The sequence below is a fragment of the Bombina bombina genome, chromosome 1 (assembly GCF_027579735.1).
Source record: "Bombina bombina isolate aBomBom1 chromosome 1, aBomBom1.pri, whole genome shotgun sequence".
Lineage (NCBI taxonomy): Eukaryota > Metazoa > Chordata > Amphibia > Anura > Bombinatoridae > Bombina > Bombina bombina.
The window spans coordinates 269,161,765-269,173,899 of NC_069499.1; the positions used below are offsets into that span (position 1 = coordinate 269,161,765).

General features: G+C 40.0%; 1 protein-coding gene across 1 annotated transcript in view; it reads right to left on the reverse strand.

Annotated features, from left to right (window-relative positions):
• FMN1 (formin 1) overlaps positions 1-12,135 on the reverse strand; it is a 480,791-nt gene that overhangs the window by 118,188 nt on the left and 350,468 nt on the right. The window contains exon 8 of the mRNA XM_053711972.1: positions 2,626-2,713. Coding sequence (XP_053567947.1) covers positions 2,626-2,713 — 88 coding nt within the window. The remainder of the gene's footprint in view (positions 1-2,625; positions 2,714-12,135) is intronic.

Sequence of the window (12,135 nt, forward strand, 5' to 3'; positions counted from 1 at the left end):
ACTTTTCATCCGGGGGAGTGGGAACTTCATCCGGAGGTCTTTGCCCAAATACTTCGACGTTGGGGCAAACCAGAGATAGATCTCATGGCGTCTCGACAGAACGCCAAGCTTCCTCGTTATGGGTCCAGATCCAGGGATCCAGGAGCAGTCCTGATAGATGCTCTGACAGCACCTTGGGACTTCAGGATGGCTTACGTGTTTCCACCCTTCCCGTTACTTCCTCGATTGATTGCCAGAATCAAACAAGAGAGAGCATCAGTGATTCTAATAGCACCTGCGTGGCCACGCAGGACTTGGTATGCAGACCTGGTGGACATGTCATCCTGTCCACCTTGGTCTCTACCTCTGAAACAGGACCTTCTGATACAGGGTCCCTTCAAACATCAAAATCTAACTTCTCTGAAGCTGACTGCTTGGAAATTGAACGCTTGATTTTATCAAGACGTGGGTTTTCTGAGTCAGTTATTGATACCTTAATACAGGCTAGGAAACCTGTTACCAGAAAGATTTACCATAAGATATGGCGTAAATACCTATATTGGTGTGAATCCAAAGGTTACTCTTGGAGTAAGGTTAGGATTCCTAGGATATTGTCTTTTCTACAAGAAGGTTTAGAAAAGGGTTTATCTGCTAGTTCATTAAAGGGACAGATCTCAGCTCTGTCCATTCTGTTACACAAACGTCTGTCAGAAGTTCCTGACGTCCAGGCTTTTTGTCAGGCTTTGGCCAGGATTAAGCCTGTGTTTAAGACTGTTGCTCCACCATGGAGTTTAAACCTTGTTCTTAATGTTTTACAGGGCGTTCCGTTTGAACCCCTTCATTCCATTGATATAAAGTTGTTATCTTGGAAAGTTCTATTTTTAATGGCTATTTCATCGGCTCGAAGAGTCTCTGAATTATCAGCCTTACATTGTGATTCTCCTTATTTGATTTTTCATTCGGATAAGGTAGTCCTGCGTACTAAACCTGGGTTCTTACCTAAGGTAGTTACTAACAGGAATATCAACCAAGAGATTGTTGTTCCTTCTTTATGCCCAAATCCTTCTTCAAAGAAGGAACGTCTACTGCACAACCTGGATGTAGTCCGTGCTCTAAAATTTTACTTACAGGCAACTAAGGAATTTCGACAAACGTCTTCTCTGTTTGTCATTTACTCTGGGCAAAGGAGAGGTCAAAAAGCTTCCGCTACCTCTCTTTCTTTTTGGCTTCGTAGCATAATTCGTTTAGCTTATGAGACTGCTGGACAGCAGCCTCCTGAAAGAATTACAGCTCATTCTACTAGAGCTGTGGCTTCCACTTGGGCCTTCAAGAATGAGGCCTCTGTTGAACAGATTTGCAAGGCTGCAACTTGGTCTTCGCTTCATACTTTTTCCAAATTTTACAAATTTGACACTTTTGCTTCATCGGAGGCTATTTTTGGGAGAAAGGTTCTTCAGGCAGTGGTTCCTTCTGTATAAAGAGCCTGCCTATCCCTCCCGTCATCCGTGTACTTTTGCTTTGGTATTGGTATCCCAGAAGTAATGATGACCCGTGGACTGATCACACTTAACAGAAGAAAACATAATTTATGCTTACCTGATAAATTCCTTTCTTCTGTAGTGTGATCAGTCCACGGCCTGCCCTGTTTTTAAGGCAGGTAAATATTTTTTAATTTATACTCCAGTCACCACTTCACCCTTGGCTTTTCCTTTCTCGTTGGTCCTTGGTCGAATGACTGGGAGTGACGTAGAGGGGAGGAGCTATGTGCAGCTCTGCTGGGTGAATCCTCTTGCACTTCCTGTTGGGGAGGAGTAATATCCCAGAAGTAATGATGACCCGTGGACTGATCACACTACAGAAGAAAGGAATTTATCAGGTAAGCATAAATTATGTTTTTTTCGTGATGTAGAAATAATTTTGTGGCAGAACTTTTGGTGATCAGGAGGATATTGGAGACCATTACATAGGGGAGCTGAGTCTTTTATTAGTGTTGGAGTGAGGCTTGGTTGTGGTTGGCTTGACTATGAAGTGTTACTGTTAGAGTTTTTTGTGATGTGTGGTTAACTCTATATGAAGTTTAAACAAGCTTAAAGCCAACACTATGAAAAAAGAAGTTTGTGTGAGCAATGTAACAACAGTACATAATAATGGCAGATGTACAATTATGTCATTATGCCTTAGCGAATGACAGGTGTTGCTATTACATAGGATCTGTTGCAATGTTTGAGCTGCTTCAGTTTAAAAACCTTGAGTCTGAATATCTGAAAGCCCCTTTTGAGAACAACAGGGTTGCCATTATGCTGTGAAATTATAGCTAGATCTTATATTAGCAAAACAAAAACGTTGGTATTGTAATACCTATGTGCAGTGAAGTAGTACTAATGCCTCTCCTCCTACTAATTTAAGAACAGATCTAAATTAGCTTATGATGTGAGCTATCAAATTAAGGTAGAATGTTGCATGCTCTGGAAATTTTACCATTATAGAGATGTTCTAGCTTCTCTGACAGGGAGTGGAACAAGCATACTTTTAAGTAAAAAAAAAAAAAGGATAATGAAATAATGAACATTTTTTAACTATACTTTTGATGTTGAAGTTTAATGGATATCCTCTGCTTCTGATACTCTGTTACATACGCTCACTCACCCTGAAGAATGTCCTTCATGTCCAGGTGCAGACTAGATATGAGAATCCCAACAGCCTGAGACCTCTTTCCATCCAGAAGTTTTATTATCTATAAGTAAAGGAAACAAGTATAAATATAAGTAATCAAGTTACTCTTATGAACAGAAGAACTTATAGAACCAGAAACTTGATTAGATACTGGACTGACATTACTGCTATGCTGGCATTGCTATGACAAGCTCAAAAAGAGATAAATAACAAGGCTGGACACATTTTTGGTGCATGTATTGACCACTCATATTCTAAACAAATGCCAAATGTTTAGTGAACATTCAACAGTTTTTTTTTTTTTTTTTTTTTTTTTAAAATGCATATTTATTGTTTTGTTAACTCAACATATGGCCAGATAACAAGTGGAGCGTTATTTAAGACTCCCGCTCGTGCTCTTACTCCGCTAGCAGTAAGCTTTTTTTGCGAGTCGGGTAGCGCTCCTATAACAAGATGAAAGTTAAAAAAAATCTCTAGAACGCTAAACCTGATGCACGCAAAAATTAGAACTTCAAATATCGAGATCGTGTTAACATATTCCCCCCCATAGAAGTCAATGGAGTAAAAAAAGTGGGGAAAAACCCTACTTGCGCATAAACCCAATTGCATATTCTCATGTGTGCTAACCAAACATGAAAATATGAATATAATATGTTCTCTTTATTCATAAATACATATTTCTACATATATCTGAAGGTATTTCGGTACAGGTATAGATATATACAGATATATATACAGATATATATATATATATATATATATATATATTTAAAAATACTTAGAACATATTCTGCTATGTGCAGAACATTGGAATGTGAATTTTTTACAGTAAATACATACTATAACACTTTGTTTGTTTTTAAATGTTTTCAGATACTTAACTGCAAAGGGCTACAATGCACTTATGTATATAACTATATTTGTATACTTATGTACAGTATTTATTTGTTTATATGTGTATATATGTCTGTAAATTCATACATGCACATATAAATACATAAATACATCTGTAAACACACACACACACACATATATATATATATATATATATATATATATATATATATACATACACACATCAACTAGTCTAATGAAGGCCATGTGTGTTGCTTCTTTAATCAGCACAGCAGTTTTTAGCTGTGTTAACATAATTGCAAAAGGGTTTTCTAATGATCAATTAGCCCTTTTATATGATAAACATGGATTAGCAAACATAACGTGCCATTGGAACACAGGACAGCTGGTTGCTAATAATGGGCCTCTGTATGCCTATGTAGATATTCCATTAAAAATCAGCCGTTTCAAGCTACAATAGTCATTTACAACATAAACAATGTCTAAACTGTATTTCTGAATTCTATGTTATGTTAATAGACAATAAAATGTGCTTTTCTTTTGAAAACAAGGACATGTTTAAGTGACCCCAAACTTTTGAATGCCACTGTATGTATTTTACACTAACATTATTACATATATAGAGAAATATATATTTAATAATACAAAACTAAAAGAAATTCTATTTTAAGGAATGTACAATATGCGTAATGCACTTCGGGCTTTGAGCTTTAGGTCTAATATGGTATTGGGTTAGCACACATGAAGCATTGGTTATCTCAAGGTGCATTATTGAAATATTAAATATAAAATGTATATAATGTATATATATATATGTTTTACAGTATCTAGAATCATTTTAATAAATATTATTCATATTTTTCATATTTTATATTTCAGTAACGCACCTTAAGATAACTAATCCTTCATGTGCGCTAACCCGACACTGCGTAAGACCGAAAACCTGAAGCACGTTACACATATTTTCCATTCTTATGTTCTTCATATTTGATATATATATATATATATATATATATATAACTATATGTGATAATGTTAATGTAAAATATATATCTATACCTATATATCTATAGGAATAGATATACAGGTATAAGTATACACAGATATTTATAGACATATGTATTTAAAATAAAAATGAAATTTTCCTGTATGTCAAGAACATTGGAGTGTAAAATATTTTGAGTAAATACACAGTAAAACATATTACAGAATTATTATTTAGGTATATATATATAGCCCTTTGCACTCAAATATATGGCCATATACCATATACCTTTGAACCATTATAAAATATTTTTCTTAATATGTTATGCAAATAATTTGTATGAGATAGTGTTTATATGAGTGTAACTGTATATTTTAGTTCATTTATGTTGTGTCTGGTGTTTTTTTAATCCCTAACCCTTTACGCAAGGTCTTCAGTTGCGCTATCCAGATGTGCCTTAAATTCGATTGCACTCGAGTGAATGTGTTTACTTTCCACTTGTAATATACGAAAAAACATAATTTATGTTTACCTGATAAATTTATTTCTCTTGTAGTGTATCCAGTCCACGGATCATCCATTACTTGTGGGATATTCTCCTTCCCAACAGGAAGTTGCAAGAGGATCACCCACAGCAGAGCTGCTATATAACTCCTCCCCTAACTGTCATATCCAGTCATTCGACCGAAAACAAACAGAGAAAGGAGAAACCATAGGGTGCAGTGGTGACTGTAGTTTAATTAAAATTTAGACCTGCCTTAAAAGGACAGGGCGGGCCGTGGACTGGATACACTACAAGAGAAATAAATTTATCAGGTAAGCATAAATTATGTTTTCTTTTGTTAAGTGTATCCAGTCCACGGATCATCCATTACTTGTGGGATACCAATACCAAAGTTAAGTACACGGATGATGGGAGGGACAAGGCAGGATTAAGCGGAAGGAACCACTGCCTGAAGAACCTTTCTCCCAAACACAGCCTCCGAAGAAGCAAAAGTATCAAATTTGTAAAATTTTGAAAAAGTGTGAAGCAAAGACCAAGTCGCAGCCTTGCAAATCTGTTCAACAGAGGCCTCATTTTTGAAGGCCCAGGTGGAAGCCACAGCTCTAGTAGAATGAGCTGTAATCCTTTCAGGGGGCTGCTGTCCAGCAGTCTCATAGGCTAGGCATATTACGCTCCAAAGCCAAAAGGAAAGAGAGGTTGCCGAAGCTTTTTGACCTCTCCTCTGTACAGAGTAAACGACAAACAGGAAAGATGTTTGACGAAAATCCTTAGTAGCTTGTAAGTAAAACTTCAAGGCACGGACTACGTCCAGATTATGTAAAAGACGTTCCTTCTTTGAAGAAGGATTAGGGCACAATGATGGAACAACAATCTCTTGATTGATATTCTTGTTAGAAACCACCTTAGGTAAAAACCCAGGTTTGGTACGCAGAACTACCTTATCTGCATGAAAAATCAGATAGGGAGAATCACATTGTAAGGCAGATAGCTCAGAGACTCTCCGAGACGAGGAAATAGCCATCAAAAACAGAACTTTCCAAGATAAAAGTTTAATATCAATGGAATGAAGGGATTCAAACGGAACTCCTTGAAGAACCTTAAGAACCAAGTTTAAGCTCCACGGGGGAGCAACAGGTTTAAACACAGGCTTAACCAAAAGCCTGGCAAAATGCCTGGACGTCTGGAACCTCTGCCAGACGCTTGTGCAAAAGAATAGACAGAGCAGAAATCTGTCCCTTTAAGGAACTAGCTGATAATCCTTTGTCCAAGCCCTCTTGGAGAAAAGACAATATTCTAGGAATCCTAACTTTACTCCATGAGTAAGTCTTGGATTCACACCAATAAATATATTTACTCCATATCTTGTGGTAGATTTTCCTGGTAACAGGCTTTCGTGCCTGTATTAAAGTATCAATGACTGACTCGGAGAAGCCACGCTTTGATAGAATCAAGCGTTCAATCTCCATGCAGTCAGTCTCAGATAAATTAGATTTGGATGATTGAAAGGACCTTGTATCAGAAGGTCCTGTCTTAGAGGCAGAGTCCATGGTGGAAAGGATGACATGTCCACTAGGTCTGCATACCAAGTCCTGTGTGGCCACGCAGGTGCTATCAGAATCACTGATGCTCTCTCCTGTTTGATTTTGGCAATCAGTCGAGGGAGCAGAGGAAACGGTGGAAACACATAAGCCAGGTTGAAGAACCAAGGCGCTGCTAGTGCATCTATCAGCGTCGCTTCTGGGTCCCTGGACCTGGATCCGTAACAAGGAAGCTTGGCGTTCTGGCGAGATGCCATGAGATCCAAATCTGGTTTGCCCCAACGATGAATCAACTGAGCAAACACCTCCGGATGGAGTTCCCACTCCCCCAGATGGAAAGTCTGACGACTTAGAAAATCCGCCTCCCAGTTCTCCACGCCTGGGATATGGATTGCTGACAGGTGGCAAGAGTGGTACTCTGCCCATCGAATTATTTTTGAGACTTCTAACATCGCTAGGGAACTCCTGGTTTCCCCTTGATGGTTGATGTAAGCCACAGTCGTGATGTTGTCCGACTGAAATCTGATGAACCTCAGTGTTGCTAACTGAGGCCAAGCCAGAAGAGCATTGAATATCGCTCTTAACTCCAGAATATTTATTGGAAGGAGTTTCTCCTCCTGAGTCCACGATCCCTGTGCCTTCAGGGAATTCCAGACTGCACCCCAACTTTGAAGGCTGGCATCTGTTGTTACAATTGTCCAATCTGGCCTGCGAAAGGTCATACCCTTGGACAGGTGTACCCGAGACAACCACCAGAGAAGAAAATCTCTGGTCTCTTGATCCAGATTTAGCAGAGGGGACAAATCTGTGTAATCCCCATTCCACTGACTCAGCATGCATAATTGCAGCGGTCTGAGATGAAGGCGCGCAAATGGCACTATGTCCATTGCCGCTACCATTAAGCCGATTACCTCCATACACTGAGCTACCGAAGGGCGCGGAATGGAGTGAAGAACACGGCAAGCATTTAGAAGTTTTGATAACCTGGACTCCGTCAGGTAAATTTTCATTTCTACAGAATCTATAAGAGTCCCTAAGAAGGAGACTCTTGTGAGTGGGGATAGAGAACTCTTTTCCTCGTTCACTTTCCACCCGTGCAACCTCAGAAATGCCAGAACTATCTCTGTATGAGACTTGGCAACTTGAAAGCTTGACGCCTGTATCAGGATGTCGTCTAGATACAGAGCCACCGCTATGCCTTGCGGTCTTAGAACCGCCAGAAGTGAGCCCAGAACCTTTGTAAAGATTCTCGGGGCTGTAGCCAACCCGAAGGGAAGAGCTACAAATTGGTAATGCCTGTCTAGAAAGGCAAACCTTAGAAACCGATGATGATCTTTGTGAATCGGTATGTGAAGGTAGGCATCCTTTAAGTCCACTGTGGTCATGTACTGACCTTCTTGGATCATGGGTAGGATGGTCCGAATAGTTTCCATTTTGAAAGATGGAACTCTGAGGAATTTGTTTAAGATCTTTAGATCCAAAATTGGTCTGAAGGTTCCCTCTTTTTTGGGAACCACAAACAGATTTGAATAAAAACCCTGTCCTTGTTCCGTCCGCGGAACTGGATGGATCACTCCCATAACTAGGAGGTCTTGCACACAGCGTAGGAATGCCTCTTTGTTTATCTGATTTGCAGATAGCCTTGAAAGATGAAATCTCCCTTGTGGAGGGGAAGCTTTGAAGTCCAGAAGATATCCCTGAGATATGATCTCCAACACCCAGGGATCCTGTACATCTCTTGCCCATGCCTGGGCGAAGAGAGAAAGTCTGCCCCCTACTAGATCCGTCGCCGGATAGGGGGCCATTGCTTCATGCTGTCTTAGAGGCAGCAGCAGGCTTTCTGGCCTGCTTGCCTTTGTTCCAAGACTGGTTAGGTTTCCAGGCCTGCTTAGATTGAGCAAAAGTTCCCTCTTGTTTTGAAGCGGAGGAAGTTGATGCTGCACCTGCCTTGAAATTTCGAAAGGCACGAAAATTAGACTGTTTGGCCTTTGCTTTGGCCCTGTCCTGAGGAAGGGTGTGACCCTTACCTCCAGTAATGTCAGCAATAATTTCCTTCAAACCAGGCCCGAATAAGGTCTGCCCCTTGAAAGGAATGTTGAGTAATTTAGACTTCGAAGTCACGTCAGCTGACCAGGATTTAAGCCATAGAGCCCTACGCGCTTGGATGGCTAATCCGGAATTCTTAGCCGTTAGTTTAGTCAAATGAACAATGGCATCAGAAACAAATGAGTTAGCTAGCTTAAGTGTTCTAAGTTGTCAATAATTTCAGTCAATGGAGCTGTATGGATGGCCTCTTCCAGGGCCTCAAACCAGAATGCCGCTGCGGCCGTGACAGGCGCAATGCATGCAAGGGGCTGTAAAATAAAACCTTGTTGAATAAACATTTTCTTAAGGTAACCCTCCAATTTTTTATCCATTGGATCTGAAAAAGCACAACTGTCCTCAACCGGGATAGTAGTACGCTTTGCTAAAGTAGAAACTGCTCCCTCCACCTTAGGGACCGTCAGCCATAAGTCCCGTGTAGTGGCGTCTATTGGAAACATTTTTCTAAATATAGGAGGTGGGTAAAAAGGCACCCCCGGTCTATCCCACTCCTTGCTAATAATTTCTGTAAGCCTTTTAGGTATAGGAAAAACATCAGTACACACCGGTACTGCATAGTATTTATCCAGCCTACACAATTTCTCTGGTACTGCAACTGTGTTACAGTCATTCAGAGGAGCTAATACCTCCCCAAGCAACACACGGAGGTTCTCAAGCTTAAATTTAAAATTAGAAATCTCTGAATCAGGTTCCCTGAATCAGAGATGTCACCCACAGACTGAAGCTCTCCGTCCTCATTATCTGCATATTGTGACGCAGTATCAGACATGGCCCTTACAGCATCTGCGCGCTCTGTATTTCTCCTAACCCCAGAGCAATCGCGCTTGCCTCTTAATTCAGGCAACCTGGATAATACCTCTGACAGGGTATTATTCATGATTGCAGCCATGTCCTGCAAGGTAATCGCTATGGGCGTCCCTGATGTAATTGGCGCTATATTAGCGTGCATCCCCTGAGCGGGAGGCGAAGGGTCTGACACGTGGGGAGAGTTAGTCGGCATAACTTCCCCCTCGTCAGAATCTTCTGGTGATATTTCTTTTATAGTTAAAGACTGATCTTTACTGTTTAAGGTGAAATCAATACATTTAGTACACATTCTCCTATGGGGCTCCACCATGGCTTTCAAACATAATGAACAAGTAGTTTCCTCTGTGTCAGACATGTTTAAACAGACTAGCAATGAGACTAGCAAGCTTGGAAAACACTTTAAACAAGTTTACAAGCAATATAAAAAACGTTACTGCACCTTTAAGAAACACAAATTTTGTCAAAATTTGAAATAACAGTGAAAAAAGGCAGTTACACTAACAAAATGTTTACAGTGTATGTAACAAGTTAGCAGAGCATTGCACCCACTTTCAAATGGATGATTAACCCCTTAATATCCAAAACTGAATAATAAAAGACAAAAACGTTTTTTGTTTTTTTTGTTTGTTTTTTTCAAACAGTCACAACAACTGCCACAGCTCTACTGTGGCTTTTTACCTCCCTCAAAAACGACTTTGAAGCCTTTTGAGCCCTCCAGAGATGTCCTGGATCATGCAGAGGGAAGCTGAATGTCTCTGTCAGTATTTTTATCTGCACAGAAAAGCACTAAAAAAGGCCCCTCCCACTCATATTACAACAGTGGAAAGCCTAAGGAAACTGTTACTAGGCAAAATTCAAGCCAGCCATGTGGAAAAAAACTAGGCCCCAATAAGTTTTATCACCAAATACATATAAAAACGATTAAACATGCCAGCAAACGTTTTATATTACATTTTTATAAGAGTATGTATCTCTATTAATAAGCCTGATACCAGTCGCTATAACTGCATTTAAGGCTTTACTTACATTAGTTCGGTATCAGCAGCATTTTCTAGCAAATTCCATCCCTAGAAAAATATTAACTGCACATACCTTATTGCAGGAAAACCTGCACGCCATTCCCTCTCTGAAGTTACCTCACTCCTCAGAATATGTGAGAACAGCCATGGATCTTAGTTACTTCTGCTAAGATCATAGAAAACGCAGGCAGATTCTTCTTCTAAATACTGCCTGAGATAAACAGTACACTCCGGCACCATTTAAAAATAACAAGCTTTTGATTGAAGAATAAACTAAGTATAAAACACCACACTCCTCTTACGACCTCCATCTTGGTTGAGGCTTGCAAGAGAATGACTGGGTATGACAGTTAGGGGAGGAGCTATATAGCAGCTCTGCTGTGGGTGATCCTCTTGCAACTTCCTGTTGGGAAGGAGAATATCCCACAAGTAATGGATGATCCGTGGACTGGATACACTTAACAAGAGAAATAAACACACCCGCGATATTCTTATATTGCGCATGCTAACGTTAGTGCACCACTTGTAATCTAGCCCCATAGCAGTAGATGTGGCTCTTTGTATCATGAACTCCCCATTTTTCAGTAATGAGCAGATAGATCCACATGATATTTGTCACTTTTATGGTGACTGTCAACCATGAATCTGCAAGTCTATGTGTTTAACCCCTTTACAGGAATTAGAGCATGTATTTTTTTTTGCACTACAATGTCCCTTTAAAATCCTGAGTTTCAGCAACATTCATTATTATTACAGTCGAGAGTAAGAAGCATTTGAAAAAAAAACAGGCTTTTAACGGAGATGCTCTACAACCTTAAATTATAGTAGCACAGCAATATAAAACATATAATAATGTTTACCAAATTTAATTAGAATAATTTTAATAGTTAAAATACTTAAATGTTGTCTCTGTTCTATCTACAATTATAAAAACAGAATTTATGTTTACCTGATAAATTACTTTCTCCAACGGTGTGTCCGGTCCACGGCGTCATCCTTACTTGTGGGATATTCTCTTCCCCAACAGGAAATGGCAAAGAGCCCAGCAAAGCTGGTCACATGATCCCTCCTAGGCTCCGCCTACCCCAGTCATTCGACCGACGTAAAGGAGGAATATTTGCATAGGAGAAACCATATGATACCGTGGTGACTGTAGTTAAAGAAAATAAATTATCAGACCTGATTAAAAAACCAGGGCGGGCCGTGGACCGGACACACCGTTGGAGAAAGTAATTTATCAGGTAAACATAAATTCTGTTTTCTCCAACATAGGTGTGTCCGGTCCACGGCGTCATCCTTACTTGTGGGAACCAATACCAAAGCTTTAGGACACGGATGAAGGGAGGGAGCAAATCAGGTCGCCTAAATGGAAGGCACCACGGCTTGCAAAACCTTTCTCCCAAAAATAGCCTCAGAAGAAGCAAAAGTATCAAACTTGTAAAATTTGGTAAAAGTGTGCAGTGAAGACCAAGTCGCTGCCCGACATATCTGATCAACAGAAGCCTCGTTCTTGAAGGCCCATGTGGAAGCCACAGCCCTAGTGGAATGAGCTGTGATTCTTTCAGGAGGCTGCCGTCCGGCAGTCTCATAAGCCAATCTGATGATGCTTTTAATCCAAAAAGAGAGAGAGGTAGAAGTTGCTTTTTGACCTCTCCTTTTACCAGAGTAAAC